Source organism: Sus scrofa, chromosome 5 (assembly GCF_054392235.1).
Source record: "Sus scrofa isolate SSC_HxYL_T2T_F1_AM1 chromosome 5, Sscrofa_HxYL_maternal_Yorkshire_Landrace_v2.0, whole genome shotgun sequence".
NCBI lineage: Eukaryota > Metazoa > Chordata > Mammalia > Artiodactyla > Suidae > Sus > Sus scrofa.
This window is the reverse complement of record NC_139387.1, coordinates 24,435,315-24,456,839: the sequence shown is the minus strand read 5'-3', so window position 1 is coordinate 24,456,839 and position 21,525 is coordinate 24,435,315. Positions and strand designations below refer to the sequence as shown.

Sequence of the window (21,525 nt, the reverse complement as noted above, 5' to 3'; positions counted from 1 at the left end):
AGTAGAGGAAATTAATTTCTTAATTTGGATGGACTATTAACTGAACAAAAAAATAGTTGATGGTCCCTTTCTTTCTCATTAAAGGATAATTCCTGATGCTCCAACTGTGTTGGAGAATAGGAAGTGAACAGTAATGTCACCAGAATGTAAAAGAGTGACCTCTTTCAATCACTTTCCTTCTGACAGACAAACTATACTCCAGAAGCATAAAACAATAAATGTTTTCAGTGACTGTTATTTCGAAATATGATGTGGACTTTTTACACTGGTCAAAGTAAATATTTCAGTCTCAGGGAGAGATTCCTATGTGAATAAATATACCGAGATGTAAGAATAGGGTTGAGAATGCAAGCTATGAGAAAAGGATACCAGCGATTCTGCTAAATTACATCAACAAAATGGAATTAACTAAGGATACAGACATCAGCATGGGTAAACCTCAAATACCTTATTTTGAATAAGAAAAGCCAGACATCAAGTTCATGCTTTGTGTGTTTTTAAAAAAATTCAAGAAAAGGTATAACTCGTCTATAGTGACTTGAAAGGGTGTTAGTGGGCACCTGGATCCAATGGTGGGATGACTCTGAAGGAGCAATGGGAATTACTGCACTACTTGATGTCAAGTCTCTATTTTTATTGTTCCTTGAGTATCAGCATTTGCTCAAATCCATTATTTTAAAATTATAATATGTACTTGCATGTATGATATACTTTTCCCAATTTTCAGTTGCGGGTCATCTGTCAACCCTAGGAGAAAGAATTCCATTGACTGGAATAAAAAATGAAAAAAGAAATTATGGTCTAGTTAATACACATATCTTGAGAAAAAATCATGAAATGATGTGTATCTATGGAAACCTTTTTTGAGGTTTTATATTTTCAAATTTGGTCATGACACAGAAATTGCTCCAAAAGAGCCAAATTCCAGTTTCTGATTTATAGATCAAAATACCTTAAGAAAATATACTACTATTTTTGGTTTCTCTGGTAGGCGATATCACTGTATATCAGTGTATCTTTACTTATAATAAACTTAAAAAGAATAAATACATGGAGTTAACATTTTTCTCCTTAAGTAAACCTGAACAATAACAAATTTTTCAGCTATAAGTCAGCACTGGTAATGTTAAAATTTCTCTAATAGAAACTAAACACTAGTTTCTATGGAAAAATGTGATAATATGATTATTTTTTTTTACATAATAAAAATTTTTTTGGGGGGGCTGTGTCCACAGCCATGAATCGAACCCATGACAAGGCAGTAACCCAAGCCATTGCAGTGACAATGCTGGATCCTGATCCTGCTGAGCCATTAAAGAACTCTTAAGTAAATATTTTCTAATTCGAGCAGCAACACTAATGGTTAATCTCAACTATAATTTTCTTTCATTTCATTAAATAGAGTGTAAAAATAAAATGGTAGTATAACAAAACCATATAATTAAATGTTAGCCATAATTAGGCTGTAACAAAGTACTGATCAAAATGGTAATAACTATTATACAACATGCAACATTAAATAAAATGTAAATTAAACACATTTTATATTCTTGACTAACTAGAATCTAAAAACAAAGGAAACAGAAAAAAAATTAGCTCACTTTCTTTCAAATATTCAGAGAAAAAAAAGAATTGAAATGAAACAAAATATCTATTGAAAAATACCAAAAAATAGCTTCCTTTGAACTAAGATTTTTTTGTCAAATAAAGCTTGAAAAAAGATGAAGATGACTATCGAGGAAATGAATGGATAAAAAAAGAAAATCTGTATAGAAAGCTGCCATGAATACACTGCTATAATTAAAGACTCCTTTGTTCATCTGTGCAATAACATATTCATTTGTTTGAGAAGGAAATAACCCTGGGTATCATATTCATGAAGGCTTTTCTACTTTTTGGTCCATAAACTGTAGATGGAAGGGTCAAAAAGTGGTGCACAGTGTGGGCCAGAGTGCACCGCAGTTCCCTTAGAAAAAGATACCCTTATTTTGAAGGGTTAACATACATGAAGATGCCGCTGCCATAAGAAAGGGATATCACAATCATGTGAAAAGAACACATTGGAAAAAACCACTTTTTCCTCTGTTTAGGTAAGGGGATTTTTAGAATTGTTAATGCAATATAGGTATATGACATGGTCACCGTTACTAACGTGACCACAGGTGTCATTGCAGCTGAGATGTATCCCATTATCTCAGTGAGATGTGTGTCTGAGCAGGAGATCTGCAGGAGGGGAGTTGGGTCACGGTAGCAATGATCAGCAGTGTTGGAAGCGCAAAGGTCAAGCTTTAGAACTAGGAGGAGAGGTACAAAGATGGTAGGGAACCCAGCAAGCCAGCAACAGAGATGCACATTTTACTGTTCATGATGGTTGTGTAATGCAGGGGCTTACAGATGGCAACATAGTGGTCATAGGACATTGTTGCCAGCAAGTAAAATTCAGATGCTCCATAAAGGAAGAAAAAGAAAACAATTGGTCAGTATAGCTGTTATAGGAAACGGTTTTGTCCCCGGCTGCTGTCATAACCAACAATTCAGGGATGCATATACTAGTAAAGAGAATTTCTAAGTAGAAACGGATTCTGAAAGAAAATATACATGGGTAGCTAGAGGTGGCTATCCACAAGGTTAAGTATGTGTGCCCTTTTCCCCTCTCCCTCCTTTGAATGTCTAGGACATTCAAAAGTAAATACATATACAGTGAAAATTAGAAAGTAAATCTGCATGCTCCAGAAGCATTGAATGGTAGTTCTCAGTGACAGTCATTTCAAAATATGATATGGACTAAATGTAAATGCTCTCTATTTTTATTGTTCTATGGGTCTCAGTATTCAATCCATTGGTTTAAAATTTTATGTGCTTGTATGATCAATAGACTTAATAAATTTGATTAAATTAGCAACTGGAATGAATTGGGAGATTTTAAATATACAAATGGTATAAAATACATGGAAAGCTCTCCAAACTCAAATATAAATAGTTATACCTTGAATTTCTTTCATGGGTTATTATCATTGTAGGCCTGAGATTCTAATATTACATAAGCAAATTTAACCAAAGCCTGGAGTTCAATTATTTCTGCAGAAAAAAATAACTGAAGATGTTTACATAACCTTATTTAATCATTTAATCTCTCTAGGGGAAACTTACTTAGTAGAATCTAAGTTTCTTTGCACAATTTATGCGTCTGAACACAGCTACTTTAAAATATTCATTTCCTTATTTATCTTTCAGTGTTCAGTATCAATGGTGACTTCTCTTGGAAAACTATTTTGATCTTGAAAGTCAATCTGAGTTCTACCCATTTTCATCATAACATCAATTGCATCATATAATATTTATCAGGTTGTGAATTTGTCTTTCACAGTTTTAGCAGAGCAAAATATTAGAAGCAGATGCAATGCTTAGCAAGCAGCACACATATGTTGAAATAATAAGACTCAGTTTTATAAAGGAGTCAGTACAGTACATGATAGTGCATTGATGAGAAGAGATAGTTCTAGTCAGAGATGGAATTTAATATTCTGCTTGAAAAAGGCAGTTTACTAATAAAGAGTAAAACAATCTACTCAGAGAAAACAGAGAGAAGTGTAAAGATAAGGCAGACTGGCTAAACCTAATGATATAAATCATTAAAGGGAAAAGTGGCATAGCTTTGAACTAATGAATTGAAAATTGTATTCCGTTTCCCCACTCATGTTTCAATAACAACTTATTTATGTCTACATTTTGTTTCATTGTTTTGAAGATAACAAAACCTTTGAAGCATATCCTTGAGAGCGTCTTTCACCTGCTGATTCCTTAGGGTATAAATGAAGGGGTTTAGTAAAGGAGCAACAGAGGTATTGAGCACGGCTACACCTTTAGTTATGGTCACCCTTTCCTTCGCTGATGGTTTCATGTATGTAAAGATACAACTCCCATAAGTAAGAGACACAACGACCATGTGTGAGGAACAGGTGGAAAAGGCCTTTGTTCTTTGTTGAGCAGAAGGGAATTTTAGAATGGTTTTGATGATGTATGTGTAGGAGAGGACCACTAACAGCAAAGTGACGACAAGTGTCACCACAGCTAAGACAAAAGCCATCAATTCTATGAAGCTTGTATCTGTGCAAGAGAGCTGCAAGACAGGAGAACTGTCACAGAGGAAGTGATCAATTATCTTGGAAGCACAGAAATCCAGCTGAAGTCCCAAGACCAAAGGAGGAAATATAATTAGGAAGCCAGCTACCCAAGAGCTGAGGACAAGCTGATGGCACACTCTGCTGTTCATAATGACTGGGTAATGTAGAGGTTTGCAGATGGCAACATAGCGGTCATAGGACATGGCAGCCAAAAGGAAAAACTCTGTAACTCCTAATAAAAGAAAAAAGAACAACTGTGTTACACAACCACTGTAGGAAATTGATTTGTCTCCAGTGAGAATGCTTATCAAGAATCGTGGAATGCAAACAGTCGTGAATGAAATCTCTAAGAAGGAGAAATTTCGAAGGAAGAAATACATTGGGGTCTTGAGATGGGGATCCAGGAGGGTGAGGAGGATGATGACAAAGTTCCCCATCAGGCTCAAGATGTAGTTGAAAAATAGAAACAGGAAAATCCCAATTTGCAATTGTGGATTGTTTGACAATCCTAGGAGAGTGAAATCTATTTCCATTGATTGGTTCTTCTTTTTTTTTTTCTCTTCTCAAAGCTAGAGAAAACAAAAATGATGTTACAAGTTGGAAAACATTTTTCTTTACTCTCAGCCATTGAATTTTACTTATTCAGAGACACATCTATGATTAAATGTTTTCTAAAATCTACTTTGTTGCCATCAAAATGAACATGCCAGTCAGTCTAAAGTCAGTTATCTTCATATAAATGCTGAGATTTTCCCTTGACAAGATTTAAGTTCTATTTACTACTTAGTAGAGGATTTAGTCATTTGAAATTTAACTCCAGAGTTGAGTTAGTGTTAATCATTGGCCCACCTTTAGAAAGCCTTACCCTAACAGACTATTTAAATATTCATATTTTTTATTTCCTGAATTTAGCAAATATCTCAAGTAATTTTAGTGCCATTTATTCATTAAGTTCCATTTATATTTCTTTCTTATTTTTAGTAAAATTTTCTTTCAGTTATTTTTTTTAACTTCATCTTCTTTGTTTTGCATATCCTTTATGAGTGGTCTTTAAATTAAACACTTAAAAAATTCTCAGAATTAGCAATGCCTTAAATCTGTATGACTTAGGAAACAAAACACAGAAAAAACTAAAATTAGTGTCCCTATATTTTTATCATTCTTTTACTTTATTTAATTTATAATAATCATATGTTACTTTTCCTAGTGCTGTACAGATTATGTTAAGAAGCTGTATCTTTTCATTTGAATATAAAATTATTTTAAATAATTGCAATTCTTGTCACTGAGTTGTGCTACAGCAATATTTCATAGTTACTAATTATAATTTGGTCTTGCTAACTATATTCATTGTAGCAGAGCAAGACTGCTTTGTCCTAGCAAATTTTCGTAATTGGCAGACAACATTCAAAAAACTTTCTTGGACATCCCATCCTAGTGCAGCAGAAAGGAATCCGACTAGGAACCATAAGGTTGCGGGTTCAATCCCTGGCCTCGCTCAGTACGGGTTAAGGATCTGGCATTGCCATGAGCTGTGGTGTAGGTTGCAGACGCAGTTCAAATCTGGTGTTGCTGTGGCTCTGGTATAGACTGGCTGCTGTAGCTCCAATTAGACCCCTAGCCTGGGAACCACCTTATGCTACAGGTGCAGCCCTAAAAAGACAAAAGACAAAATACAAAAAAACAAACCTTTCTTTATGCCTTTTGAAATATGAGCTGTCATAGAAAATATCAAATTCCACATATTTTCCTTTTCCTTTCTATTAAATTTATTCAAATATGTTCATTTACTTTTCTAGATAACATTATTCTTTACATAAACATATTATTTGTAAAGTTACTGAATCAGTAGAATCTTTGTTTTAAATGTATTTGAATGATTGCCATCAGTTTTAATATGTTTACTACTCATAAACAATAGGGTAAGTTCTTATATTGCAACATAAAAATATTTCTATTTGACTTTCTCTTCAGTTTTTCCATTAATTACTCACCTTTCATGATATTAAAATCTGAATCTACATTTTTTTTATTCATGGTATGTAAAAGTTTTATGACACTATAGACTAAATATAGCAAATAAATACATTACTTTTTTTTTTTTTTAAATAGCTGTACCCATGGCATATGGAAGTTCCTGGGCTGTCACCTATAGTGCAGGTGTGGCAAAGCCAGATCCTTTAATCCACCATGCAGGGCTGGGGATTGAATCTGCACCTCCTCAGAGACTCAAGCTGCTGCAGTTAGATTCTTGACCCAGTGTGCCACAGCGTGAAATCCTGGACATTACTTCTTTATTTCATTTCCTACTTTTTGTAATCTTCTGAGTTTTACTAAACACACTAATTGTCTTCAATCTTAAACTCAGTGTAAATGTGCTTGCTAAATTTCTACAAGATGTAAAGAGTAGCTGCTGTCTAATTGTCCCTCCATGATGTACCCTAATAACATACATAAATGTTAACATAAAAGTACGTTACTGTATTTTTTATATATACATAGTGAAATGACATAGAAAATTTTAACTCTCCATCAAAAGGAATAGATCAAATAATATAAAGACAAAGTTAATTTCTTACTAGTACTTCCAAAAATTTTCCCCAACGTCTGATTCAGAAAAAAGGCTAAACTTAAAATTTGACTTACCTTACACAGTGTATATTGGAATTTCTTTTTTGTTGTTGTTATGGTATATGTTAAGATATAGAGACCAATTAAATTAAGAGTGATGATTATCATTTCAAGACAGTAATCAATTATGAAAGGAAAAATACCCATTTGTCCTTCAGAAGGATTCAAATTAAACTTGAGATGTTTTATTTATTTTTCAAAATATTTCACATTTGTTGTTTAAGTTCACATTTACTATATCTCAGTATTCAAACACTAAAGAGCACTGACTTATCTCTAACACCGTTTCCATTTTGGTTAAATTTTCAGAAAGTTTCCTTAACCTTTAATAGAAAGTGTTATATCAAAGGTCAAAATCTAGAAATAAATACAATGTTTAAGTACATCTAAGCTTAACAGATTAAATTTAACAGATCCCCTGAGTCTAACTAAACTAAACTTTTAACTCTTGGCTTAATAAAGACACAAGGGAACCTACTGAAGTTAGCAAACGTGATAGGTAAAATACTTCCCAAGAGGCTGGTATTACGATGGTACTATTTAGTGCAAAATATTTTAGTGCAAAATATCTACTCAGTTTTTTGTTTGTTTGTTTCCTGATGTAGGAAATAAATAACAAAATCATCAATCATTTCATAATCCTACGGCATATGAGAAAACCTGCTGATCTATTTTTCTTCAATGAAAAACTTTCTCTTGCTTACTACAGCAACAACAGGCCAATAGCATACTTTAATGTTACAAATTGTTTCAACCTTAAAATGAGGGTTTCTGTTATCGATTTACCGGAATGTTAAGGTTTTTTTTTTAATTTTAAAAGTGCTTATTTTTGAAATATGAGAAAATAAGACTACGGTGGTACATTTAGTGTGTGACAATGAGAGCCTATTCAGGAGAACTTAAATATCTGAAACACTGGGACTCTATTGCTATAAAAGGGTATGCTCAAAATATACAAATAATTGTGCGAGAGTTCAAGCTGTAAAATATTACAAAACAAAGTCTTCTGTGGCTTTGTCAAGCTCCTCCTGCCCCCACAAAAGTCATCCAAAGCTCATCAAAAAAAAAAAAAAAATACTGGTGTTAGAAAGAAAAATTGCTTCCTTAAAGAATTCCATTCATTTTCTTAAGGAAGCTTTGGGTCTATTACAGGACTTTAGAGTTAAATGGCAGCCCAGATACTTTTCTCTTATACAGAAAACACATCAGATCAATTCTTTGGAGGAAATCTATCCTTTTTCAATTGATCTGTCTTTGAATCTTTGCTTAAAAAATCAGTTATCTAAAGCGATGTTGTCTATTTCTGGACTCTCTATGATGTTCTATTGATCTATTTATTTGCTTTAGGACAATGCCACACTGCAAAGATTACTGTAGCTTTATAATAAATGTTAAAATTAGGTAGTGTTAGTTCTGTAATATCATTCTTTTCTAAAGTTCTCTTGGTGATTCTAGGTCCTTTGCATTTCTATGTGAATTTAAGAATCAGCTTGTCAGTTTCCACATGCACCCCAAAATAATTGACTTCATGAGTTTTCCATAAGATTGCATTGAACACACACATCAATTTCAAAGTAACTGACGTCTTGAAAATAATGAGAGTCTGACCTACCGAAACTGTATCTGACCCATGAACATATTTTATCTCATTTAATGTTAAGTCATCTTAATTTTTCTCAGCCATATTGTGTAGTTTTCAGTGTCATGTCTTACACATTTTGGATTGACATGTGCATATGTCAAGCTTTTATAAATGATGTTTGCATTTAAAAATTAATGGGCATATTATGTAGAAGTAGGATTAATTTTTATATTCTTTATTGTGCAAGTTTTTTAAAAACTCATTTACTAAACATAGTAACAGTTTTGTAGGCGTCCTTGGATTTTCCCACTTTGACAATTATGTCATCCAAGTCAAGTCAGTTTATATCTAATTTTTTCAATCTGAATGCCTTTTATTTTCCTAGACTTTTTGTACTAGCTAGAACTTCCATTTGAATGTTGAATAAAAGTGAGAAAAGTGAACATCCTTGTTTGTTTCCCTGATCTTAGAAAGGAAATGTTATTTTTTTAACTTAAGTATGCTCTGAGCTGCAGGTTAATGTTAAGTCCTTCATCAGTTTAAGGGAGTTCTCTTATATTCCTAGACTGCTCAGTTTTTCTCAGCCATGGGTATTGGCTTATCAATATCAAATCATTCATCTCTTATGTTTAAATGATTTTTCTTTTGCTTGTTGACACAGTGAAATACATCTTTTTTTTCCAATATTAAACCAACAGTGCATTACTGAGATAAAACTTAGTTATATTATCATTTTTATATTTGGATGCAATTTGATATAGTTTTAAAATTTTCTATATCTGTATTTATGAAGATGTGAACTGTCTTTTTTTGGCACTTGCCACCAACCTCTACATGGAGTAAAACATGAGCCACTGCAGCTGCTGACCTACAGCACCTCATGAGCAGAGCTCAGGCTGGAGACCAGGAGTGAGGCACTCGGTACTCTGGGAAAACTGGAAGAACAGGTCTTCAGATAGTTAGGTATTTTTAGGAGAAGATTTTATGAGCCCAATTTTTGCTTCTCTTCATATCTAGAAAAACACTGAAATCCCTCAGTCATGGTTGATGTCTGTGACTAGTAGTGACCTTCGCAAGACCAGCAGCAAACTTCTGCATGTGCATGGTTGCATGCACCTCCCCCCTTTCACCTTTATGACTTATATATTGATATTTCCCCTTTCCTCTTTGGGGCATTTCAGATAGTTCTGAAATACTGCCTTCCAAGCTCAGTTAGTGGACAAAACAAACCTCTTTGAGAATAGCCACTCCCAAGGGTGGGCCAGTGAGCCCTGAGGGAACTCAAGGAAAGAAACAAAGAAGACTGGCCCATAGCTGCTGGGCATATGGAAGGAGTGATTCTAGTAAGCCCAGGCTTTTACTTCTTCCCAAAGAAACTGGTTTTCTGTAAATCTTCTGTAAAACTGGTTTTCTATAAATCTTTTCTTCCTACTACCTTCCCTTTGTTGCAAAACTCCTGTATCCTAGCTTCCCCCCTCACCTCTTCAAAGTGATTTCTCAGGGCTACCTAAAATGCTATCCCCTGGGGTTAAGTCCTAATTTCACCCCAAATAGAACTTAACTCTCAACTTTCAGGTTGTGCATTTTTTTTAAGTCAATATTTCCAACATCCCTTACACTCTGATCTTTTTTTCTAAAAGATTTAGGTACTTGAGAGACAAATGTATTTTTATGAAACCACCAGAATTAAGCTTGAATCCTTGAGGCCCTCTAGTAGCCTGGAAGGTGTGCCAACCAGGCTGATCTGGGAATGTTGTTAGGGGAAAGAAAAATGTTATTCCCAAGAATGATCTAGATGGAAGCTTGAATTTTTAAAATAGGACTGTAGAACTCCCCACCTCCTCTATCCTGCTTATTACCCAGGAGGAAGATACATGGAGAGAATTCCTTGATGGGAACAGTGGTATTCCCTGACCACTCTTCCTTACCTGGGTGTGTGGATCAGTAAAAGATGAGAGAGATCAAGACATGGACACTGACTTTTGCTGAGTAGCTTGCACAGTAAATGTCAAACTGCAGATGTCCTGGAGGGCTGAATACTTGTCAGAGATTAGGCTAGAGCTTCCCTGAGTTCCAGGGGCAGATTCAAATGGTTACTAATTAGGGAAATGAGGGAATGCAGAAGCAAAGGAAAGGTAGTTAAGACACAGAATGTAGAGAAAGGGCAGCACCTGCTTCCTCTTCAGAGGATGTGCACAGAAATCTAATACTTACCTCTGAGTTTTTCTTCAGGTGCTGGGTTCCCACCCAGGTGGAGGATGGTAACACAATCATGTGGACACAATCCTGTGGACCCCAGACTGGTTGTGAAAGGGCTGGAATAGGCACAGGTAGATGTAGAAGTCCCAATAAAGGATCCTAGAGAGGAAAACTTAGGGGACATTGGGAGATCACTATAAATTAATAAATTGCTCAAAAAAGCCATCACAACAGGGCACCCTTGCTTGACTAGTGGAGGTGTGAGAATTGCCTCAGGTCATTGGTTGGGGGTGGGATGAGGCCTCATTCAGATTCAGACCAAGGGCAGGAGTTTGAGGACCACCCTTCTGCTGATTTGAATACACACCTTACAGGGTACTAAGGAGAAGCTACTAGTCCTAGAAAGGAAGAGGCAGTCTTTCCAACCCCCACTTCCCTTGATTGCTAGAACTGTGGCCCACGAGATTGAATCCTTGGGGCAGAGCCTCCTTGCCTGCCCTCTTGCATCTCTCATCAGTGTCCTACCTAAATAAATCTATTTCTTGCCTATCACTTTGTCTCTTGCTGAATTCCTTCTGCACAGAGGCCTAAAGAACCTGAGCGTCTTTAAGTCCAGACATCGGGTGAGTGATTCTAGTTTAAAACATGGGTTCAAGTCCCAATCTGGGTTTTGGCTGGTGTCAAGTCCCGGCACGTGGGTTCAAGTACCAATCTGAGTTTAGGCTGGGTTTGAGTCCTGGCATGTGGGTTCAAGTCTCAATCTGGGTTCTGGCTAGGTTTCAGGCCCTTAGTGCAGTCAGTTTCAGTTGGAGCCAGGCTGAGGTTCCTAGAACACCACCCTTATCTTACCACCAAGCAATCAGAAGAAAATTATACACCCTGCAGACTTCCCCAGATATATATGCATTTAAAATTCTTCTCTGAGGCCCACAGGGAGTTAGGACATATAAAGCATGAGCCACCTGTTTTCCTTCCTTGACTTTTTTTTTTTTTGTCTTTTGTCTTTTTGTTGTTGTTGTTGCTGTTGCTATTTCTTGGGCCGCTCCCACGGCATATGGAGGTTCCCAGGCTAGGGGTTGAATCAGAGCTGGAGCCACTGGCCTACGCCAGAGCCACAGCAACGCGGGATCTGAGCCGCGTCTGCAACCTACACCACAGCTCACAGCAACGCTGGATCGTTAACCCACTGAGCAAGGGCAAGGACCGAACCCTCAACCTCATGGTTCCTAGTTGGATTCGTTAACCACTGCACCACGACGGGAACTCCGACTTTTTTTTTTTTTTTTTTACTGAAGTATAGTTGATTTGCAATGTTGTGTTAATTTCTGATGTTCATCGAAGTGATTCAGTGATACATATACACATATCCATTCTTTTTCAGATTATTAGTATTTTTTTTTTGTAAAACCATCTTCCATGAGTCTTGCAATATTCCTTTCTCTGCTCCAAAACTCTGACTTTTCAGTTTGCTTGACTTCACTGTGTATTGAGCACAGGAACTTGGTTTGGACAATAAACTTGGTTTCCAATGATGAATGAATGGATAAAGAAAATGGGATATTTGTGTGTGTGTGTGTGTGTGTGTGTGTGTGCGCGCACGTATTGTATATATACACACATATATATAATGCCATTAAACAAATTAAATCTTGGCATCTGTGATAACATGGGGTGTTTGTGTATATTGTGAAATCATCACCACCATAAGTATAGTTAACATCCTTCATAGTTATAAATTTTTTTCTTGTGATGAAGACTCTTAAAATCTACTCTCTTAGCAACTTTCAAATATGCAAGATAGTATTATTACCTCTAGTCACTATGTTGTACATTGCATCCTTATGATTTAATTATTTATAACTGGAAGTGTATAACATTTGACACCTTAACCCATTTTGCCTGACAAGCACAAGTCTGTTTCCTATATCTATGAACTTGCTTTTTTTCATTTCTTTTCTTTTGTTTTCTTTTCTTTCTCTTCTTCTTCTTTTTTTTTCTTTAGAGTCCACATACAGCAGACATCATAGGGTATTTGCCTTTCTCTGATTTATTTCACTAAGCATAATGCCCTCGAGGTCCTTCCCTGCTGCCACAAATTCCAAGACTTTGTCCATTTTTAATGGCTGAATAACATTTCATAATTTTTGATAACCTGTGTGTTCACTTTCATTTAGTTCAAAATTTTAAAATTTTCTTTTGAGATTTCTCTTTGTTCCATGTATTATTTAGAGATGTTGTTTAATCTTCATGCACCTGGGATTTTCCAGTTACCTTTCTGTCACTCTGTCTAGTTTAACCCCATTGCTGTCTGAGAGCAGACCTTATATGATTTACATTCTTCAAAATTTCTTGAGATGTGTTTTATAGCCCCAAATGTGGTCTATCCTGAGAAGTGTTCCATGTGAGCTTGAGATGGACTGCATTTACTGTTGCTGGATGAAGTAATCTGTAAATGTCAGTTATATCCAGTTACGTGATGCTGTTGTTGAGTTCATGTTTGTCGCTACTGATTTTTTGGTCTGCTGGATTGGTTCATTTAGAGATGAGCTTTGATCTCCCAACTATGACGGTGAATTCATCTATTTCTCCTTGACTGTCTTTCATTTTTTTTCCTTCGTGTAGTCTGATGCCCTGTTATGAGGTACATGCTCATTTAGAACTCTTATAACTTCATGGAGAAATGACCCCTTCATCAGTATGTAATGCTCTTCTTTATCAATGATTATTCCTTTGTTTGAAGTCTGATCAGACTGCATTTAATACAGCCACTCCTGATTTCTTTGATTAGTGGTAGCATGATATATTTTTCTCCATCCATTAACTTTTTGTCTATATGTGTCTTTATATAAATTAATTTCTTGTATGAAACAAGAAATGGATTGTATATTTGATTCACTATGACAAGTGACAAGAGACCAGCTCAGCAGGTTGGGGCTGAAGAACGGGTGCCGTGAAACTTAAGGAAAAAAATTAACATAAAACAAGACACAGAGACATTTATCTTAAGTAAAGGTGGGAACTGGGGGACTCAAGGTCTCAGAGACTAAGAATGCCTCCTCAAGAAACCACATTGCTTTTATTGTGCTCTTTAGGATTACATCAAGTGAGGAGGGGGCTATAGGTGCAGGATATAGTTTTTTTTGTTGTTGTTGTTATTTTATAAGTTCTTTTATTATTTTAAAAATCACATTGCTGGTGGATGGTTAAGCTTTTACTCTGATCTTTAGACATTTTACAATCATTAGCATTTGAGGAAGCTTGGAGTCAGCTATCTATGCATAGCATTCCAGAGAATCATCACTGTGCTTCTGCAAAGGGCATGCCTATCTGTGGCAACCCAGCGTGCCTAGGTTTGCACCTTGATTCTCTTTGCTAATGCATATTCTGCTAACTACCGCCCAAAAACCACTTGGGGCCATGAGGTTCCTCTTTCTCTTATTCTTTAGAGGACATATCATGCTTGTGCAAACAGCATGCCTATCTGCACAGGTCCCGTGTGCCTAGACCAACACATTATGTCCTCATTTAGGTGACACTATGAATAACTTATGCCTTTAGGTCATTGTTCTTAAGTCATTTACCAGCACTGTGACTGTTTTTCAAGCAGGAAGATGAGGTAAAGTAAAGCAGGACAAGATGGAGTTTTCAGCAAAGAGGCTAAAAAAATATTGTAGAAACATGTCTTGCGACAATGTATGTATATGATATTATCACCATTACCAATGTGACACTGGAGTCACTGGAGCAGAAATGAATCCCACCCTTTGAATGAGATGTGTGTCTGAGCAGATCTGCACTAGAGGAGTTGTGTCACAGTGGAAATGATCAACTACGTTGGAAGCACAGAAAGCAAGCTATAGGCCTAAGGGTTAAGAACCCAGCAATCCAAGAACAGAAGGTAAGCCAAAGGCAGGTTTTACTACTCATGATGGTTGTGTAATGCAGGGGCTTAACAGATGGCAACACAGCAATCATTGTACATTGCTGCCAGCAAGTAACATTCAGATCCAAGAATAAAGATTAGGAGTTCCCACTGTGGCGCAGTGGAAATGAATCTGACTAGGAACCATGAGGTTGCAGGTTTGATCCCTGTCCTCTCACAGTGGGTTAAGGGTCTGGCGTTGCTGGTGTAGGTCCCAGACATGGCTTGGATCTGGTGTTGCTGTGGCCCTGGCAGAGGCTGGGGGCTATAGCTGTATTTAGACCCCTAGAGTGGGAACCTCAATATGCCAGAGGTGTGGCCCTAAAAGGACAAAAGACCAAAAAACCAACAAACAAACAAAAAAACCTATCAATTGTGGATCATCAGTTAAACCTGCCAAAATAAACACTGTCACTTTTGTATGGTTTCCCATTATTGTCCTTACTAATATTCCATTCCTCTCTGCATGTATCTCACTCTACCCTTCAATCTACCTTATCTATTTATGACAACTTTGTACATAGTTTGATCAGTGCTTTTTTCTTCAGATTTTTTGACTAGTGTATTACATTTCCCCCATTACTCTAATTCACTTATTTATGTACTGAATACCTTTCTAAATATTACCCACAATGCCAGTCCTCACTTGGTCCCATCATGTATGTATGCTTTCTGTGCTCTGAAGGAAAATGTCCAAAGACGATAAAGAATTCCCAGTAGGATATGAGATTCAAGAACACCAATCCCAAAGTATCAAAAATTTACAAGTTACACCAGGGTTTTTCTCAAACACTACATATTTTTTTAAAAAATAAAACCTATAGCATATAAACTTTATGTCACTGAAGAATTCAGTGTAGATTTCTTTCTTTCTTGTCTTTTTAGGGCCGCACACATGGCTTATGGAGGTTGCTAGGCAAGGGGTCAAATCAGAGCTGTAGCCACTGGTCTACACCACAGCTACAGAAATGCCAGCTGCATCTGCAACCTACACCACAGTTCACAGCAATGCCGGATCCTTAATCCATTGAGTGATGCCATGGATCTAACCTGAGTCCTCATGGATCCTAGTCAATTATTTTCCACTGAGCCATGACAGGAACCACTGGATTTCTGTAATATGTTCATCCTCCCACACACTTATGTTTTGAAATCCCAAATACACAGGTAATTTGAAAGCAGAAAAATAAAGTATCATTTTAGTTGGTAATAAAAAAAGTGACACTATAAGATGAAGAATCTAGCCTGTCAAGGAAACATTTTACCTCAGGTTAAATGCAACAGTATTACTATTCCAGACACTCCTAAAATTCCATGCCCTCTATGACCTCAGTTTTCTGTTGTGAAAGTTGTCTTCTCTTCAACTAGCTTTTGCAGTTTTCTTTATTGGATCTTAAACTAACAGTTCATGATAACTAGGTAGTCTCCACAACTTCTGTCTTAATAGAATATTTACCTATGTATATGGCTAGAATTCCTGTAACTTGTTGTAGATATGTAGCTACATTATGGCCAAAGGGTCTAAATAAAAATACCCAGTGCAATTTCCAGGGATCTTCTAGTGATAAAGGGAGTTTTTATCTTCTTCAGTTTATTCTGACTCTTGAAATGTAGATGTGATGGCAAATCATTTGGAGCCATGAGTGTGATCAATTACAGTAGGAAGTGCTAGTAAACAAGACAGAACTAATCCAGATTCCTGGTACCACTGTAGACCAAGCCAACAAGGAAAACACAACGATTTTGTGGCTGTTTCATCATACTAGCCTGAACATTTAAGTGAGAGAGACATCAATTATTTTTTGTTTAAACCATTGTGATATTTGTATTCCTCATACTCTAGCAAATCTATGTTAGAAAAACCTGTTTCCTTTGACTGATGTGTTGTATTTATTTAATTTCTTTCCTATGGTCCCTGTGTCTTCTTTCATGATCCCTTATTCTGCTTCTGATTGTTGGCTAAGTATTCCTTGAACTCAGTATCAATTTTTTAAATCATTAAATAATTTAGTTCTTTATTGAAATTATTCATTTGAATTATTGACAAACTGTAAGCTAAATACATGTTTATTCTTGGGCGTCTTTCTATTTCTGTGATTTTCATGGATTTTGGCCTATCTCCTGTGATGATTATGAATTTTTTTTTACTGGATATTCAAAACTATATGCAAATGTTCAAGGTGCTGGTTGATGATTAATTCTACAAATATAATTTAATTTATCCTAGTACAGGTTAAAGCAGAAAAGCTTAACCAAAATGGAATGAGATCATTTGAATTATGCGTTTCATGCTATGGGAGTAATGATGGATTCATTGTACTTCTGCTTGGAGTATATGATTTCAGTGCTGTGAACTAAAAGTCTAGGTACTGACCCAGGATCTTCCACTTTGGCAAATCATAACTGTCGAATTTTGTCTTCAGACACTAGGAAACAGCAGGGATTTCTTTTTTTTTTTTTTTTTTTTTTTTTTTTTTTTTTTTTTTGTCTTTTGCCATTTGTTGGGCCGCTCCTGCGGCATATGGAGGTTCCCAGGCTAGGGGTCTAATCGGAGCTGTTGACACCAGCCTACGCCAGAGCCACAGCAACGCGGGGTCCGAGCCGCGTCTGCGACCTACACCACAGCTCACGGCAACGCCGGAACCTTGACCCACTGAGCAAGGGCAGGGACCGAACCCGCAACCTCCTGGTTCCTAGTCGGATTCGTTAACCACTGCACCACGACGGGAACTCCCAGCAGGGATTTCTTGAGATTCTTCATCAGTAGGTGCTGCTTTGCACTTGTGGTTTCTGGTTTGTTTGCTTGAACTTGGGATTTATCAAATATGTTTAGGGAGAAAATAAAAGGATGGGAAAAAATTGATCACTTATTCCTTAAGAAATTGTTTAGTCTGTGGTCACAGTGGTTATCAGAGGTTTAGGAATATAGACCAATGTGGATAAGATTCTTAAGAAGAAGAAATTTTAGAGGAAAAAATACATGAACATCTTGAGGAAGGGATTCAGCTGGACAAAGAGGAAGAGTTCTCCATCATGCTCAACATTGTTCTGACAAAACAGAAACAAGGAAAAAAACAATTTGCTGAAAGTTTCATCTGTCAGGCCAAGCTGAATGAACTCTATCTCCAATAACTGGTTCTTATCCCCTTTTATGAATTTTAGCAAAACTACGCAATAAAGATCATTAGTTTTTTAACTGCCGGCCAAAGGAAAACACTTTTTCAGAGTCCTGCTCAGGAGCACATATTTTTTCTGCCTAAGTATCACATGATATTTAAAGTTCCGTAACAAACTGATTTACAGATCAGGATATCCTAAGATTTCTCTCCTCTTTGATAACTTGAATGGTTCCTATTTGCTACAGTTTGTCTCATTGTTTTCAGTTTAATTCCTACAATACGAATATTTTAAAGAGTAAAAGCATATGTCTTTTGAATTACACTTTCTAATGACATTGAAGAAAAAATTAATTGAAATAAATTCTAAATGTTAGTGCCAACTAGCTTTCAGTTAGTTGTTCCAAAATCTTCCCCTCAAAAACAGATGTTTAAGTCCAGTTTTATAGCTACAAATGTTGTAGTTTCACTAGTTCATATTCCCATCTAGTTCTGAATTTAATTTATAATCCCTGAAGTGCTCATTTCTTTTACCCTATAGAAAAACCTCGTTCATTTATTATTTTTAAATTATTATTCTTTTAGCTAAACATATTACTATACCCACTTACTTAATTTATATTTACTCCAAGAAATGAGTCAATGCTTTCTAAAATCTATGTTATATATGGCAATAATATAAATATAGGAAAGCTAAAGAAAACACAAATAAAAATTATTTTTTTTAATTTTATCTTCCTCATAATATGTAAGGGAGTATGCATCACTTGTAATTTATTTATTTATTTATTTATTTATTTATTTATTTATCTTTTTTGTCTTTTGTCTTTTTGTTGTTGTTGTTGTTGTTGCTATTTCTTGGGCCGCCTCTGCGGTATATGGAGGTTCCCAGGCTAAGGGTCGAATCGGAGCTGTAGCCACCGGCCTATGCCAGAGCCACAGCAACGCAGGATCCGAGCCGCGTCTGCAACCTACACCACAGCTCACGGCAACGCCGGATCGTTAACCCACTGAGCAAGGGCAGGGACCGAACCCGCAACCTCATGGTTCCTAGTCAGATTCGTTAACCACTGCGCCACGACGGGAACTCCTTTTTTTTTTTTTTTTTTTGTCTTTTTTGTCTTTTGTCTTTTTGTTGTTGTTGTACTTGTAATATATAATTCCTCCAGCACATCTATTGATGTCAAACTACAGTAGTAGGTCTGATTCAATAAATGATTTTCAAAGCAAATTAATTATTTGTTGAAATTATTTTGCTTGTCAATCTTCATGAGGCAGTGGTCTTAGAGAACTTTTTATGATCTTAATGTATTATTTTTTGAAACATCTTCCTTGCTTTTAAGTCTTTTAATTCTACATTTTCTTTACACTTGAAGATTTATTTTGACATTTAAATACTGGCTATATTTACCAGACATATTTTTAAAATATATATCCTAGCAGAATTATGCTGGTAGTTAAAATTGATGAAAACTGTTGAGACCTGTATTTGTCCACAGGATTATACATATTACTTTTACACTATTATTCAACTCCAAGTCCCAGTTTAGCTTCTGTTAGGGATAATTTTAATTTGATTAATCCATTTTTCTTGATCCATCTTCATATATTATTTTTTCCTCTTTTACTAATCATTACTTTTAATCATTGCTACTAGTAACCTTTAATTCATCATGACATTATTCATTACTTCTCAACTGGTGGACTGGAAAACCAAGTTTCCTGAGTTTGCATTTTCACAATTTTATTTTCTAGTTCGGTATCTTTCAAAATGATCTTGTTCTTACTGGGCCACTTTTTGCTCTTATGCATAAGGATAATAGCAATTATAACATCACATCATTGTTTCCAGAATTATATATAAAACACCTACTAGTACCTGTAATTTAGTGAGTAGTGCACAAAATGGAGATCTTATTTTAATACCGTGTTGTTCAGCTTCCCTCACCAGAGTAGAGAGGCTGAAAGCATTTCAGGGTAAAGCATTTCAGCATTTCAAGTGGAAGACGGCTTAAGAAATACGCTGTACCTGTGTTAAGAAGATGTGTCACTTGTTCAAGAAATAATTTTTAGAAACAGCGCTATGATACTCCCTGGGAATTCAAATTCAGACACCATTCTATTATATACCATCTGAAGGGATACGTCACAGCGTAACCAAGGTGGCAGAGATGACGGATGAGGTACATTCATCTGCTTGGGAGTGGGACGAGTGGGAATGGGGACGTTTTAATTTAGAAGTGCTAGACCCTTATTCAGGTGATAGAACATCTTCTGTGATAAGTAGTAGATAACAGTCATTTACAAATCTATAAGTAAAGCATTTCAAGATAATTCCATGATAGATGAGTGATTTAACTTAGTATTTTTTTTAAGCAAACTCATCTTGATTCACACATAACAGAATCGAAACTACAGAGAATATTGAGAACATCTTAGGTTTTACTTGTATAAGATTATCTCAAATATGTTATATACTTTTTTTCACATTCTGTGCTCCTAAAATTCTGGTCAAACACAGAAATTGTTTTGAAGTCCTAAATCCAGATGATTACCTGCATTTCAAAATTTCTTAAGGGAAATTTTAGATAATTCTACTATTTGGGTCCCTTGGTAGGGGATTTAGCTATATATCTTTATGTCCATGTCTATGACATGCAGAAAAGAATAAAAACATTTTATTAGCATTGTTCTCCTTAATCCAACACATATACTCACTCTCCAGCTAGCCTCAGAAGGATCTCAAGCAGTTGAAGAGAGTGTTTATTGGGCATAACTATTCCCCAAACTCAGTAACTATTGAATCTTATTCCTAATTTTAAAAATAAACCAGTAAAAAATGAAGTTTCATGTGTAATTGAAATACTTGTAAATGTTAATGATTCTGAAATAGACACTAAACAACTAGTTTATATGGACAGTAATATAACAATCATTTTTTAAATATAAATATTTTCTAATTTGAACATCAGCACTAATAACTAATCTCTACTAAAATTTTCTTTCATTTCATTAGAGTATACAGCAATAAATTAGTAGTATTACAAAAATATAAATAATATTAGCCTCAAGTAGGTAGTAACTACATACAAATAAAGGATGGCAATAACATTGACATTCCATGCTACATTAGATATAATTTGAATGAAAAAGGGGAAAGGCTAAAAACAAACTTATTAATAGAGACTGCTTTGTTCATTTCCTTTACACATAGTGCAAAAGCATATTCACCTGTTTAAGAAAGAAGCAACCCTGTGTATTATATTCATAAAAGCTTTTTTCACTTGTTGGTTCCGTAAACTGTAGATGAAAGGGTTCAAAAGTGGTGCTACCGAGGTATTGAGTAGGGCAATTCCCTTGTAAAAAGATACTCTTTGTTTGACTGAAGGTTTAACATACATGAAGATGCAGCTGCCATAAGAAAGGGATATCACAATCATGTGAGATGAACAGGTTGAGAAAGCTTTTTTCCTCTGATTAGCTGAAGGGATTTTTAGGATTGTTAATGCAATATAGGTATGTGATATTATCACTACTGCTAATGTGACCACAAGTGTCACCACAGCTGAGATGAATCCCATGGTCTCAATGAGATGTGTTTCTGAGCAGGAGATCTGCAGGAGGGGAGTTGGGTCACACAAGAAATGATCAACAATGTTGGAAGCACAAAAGTCAAGCTTTAGAACTAGGAGGAGAGGTACAAAGATGGTAAAGAACCCAGCGATCCAACAACTGAGGACAAGCTGAATGCAGATTTTACTGTTCATGATGGCTGTGTAATGCAGGGGCTTACAGATGGCAACATAGCGGTCATAGGACATTGCTGCCAGCAAGTAAAATTCAGATCTCCAAGAAGGAAGGCAAAAAACAATTGAGCAATACAGTTGTTATAGGAAATGGTTTGGTCCCCAGTTACCATCACAACAAGACATTTAGGGATGCATGTAGTAG

At 35.9% G+C, this 21,525-nt stretch overlaps 2 protein-coding genes across 2 annotated transcripts; both read right to left on the bottom strand.

The window, feature by feature from the left end:
• Positions 1 to 1,189: 1,189 nt before the first annotated feature.
• LOC146403255 (olfactory receptor 6C6-like) lies at positions 1,190 to 7,824 on the bottom strand. Its single transcript, XM_084955886.1, has one exon. It carries the CDS (start codon positions 4,655 to 4,657, stop codon positions 3,713 to 3,715), a length of 945 nt encoding a protein of 314 aa, XP_084812012.1. The 5' UTR covers positions 4,658 to 7,824; the 3' UTR covers positions 1,190 to 3,712.
• A 12,977-nt stretch (positions 7,825 to 20,801) lies between these two features.
• LOC146403254 (olfactory receptor 6C3-like) lies at positions 20,802 to 21,410 on the bottom strand. Its single transcript, XM_084955907.1, has one exon. It carries the CDS (start codon positions 21,393 to 21,395, stop codon positions 20,802 to 20,804), a length of 594 nt encoding a protein of 197 aa, XP_084812033.1. The 5' UTR covers positions 21,396 to 21,410.
• Between the last annotated feature and the right edge of the window lie 115 nt (positions 21,411 to 21,525).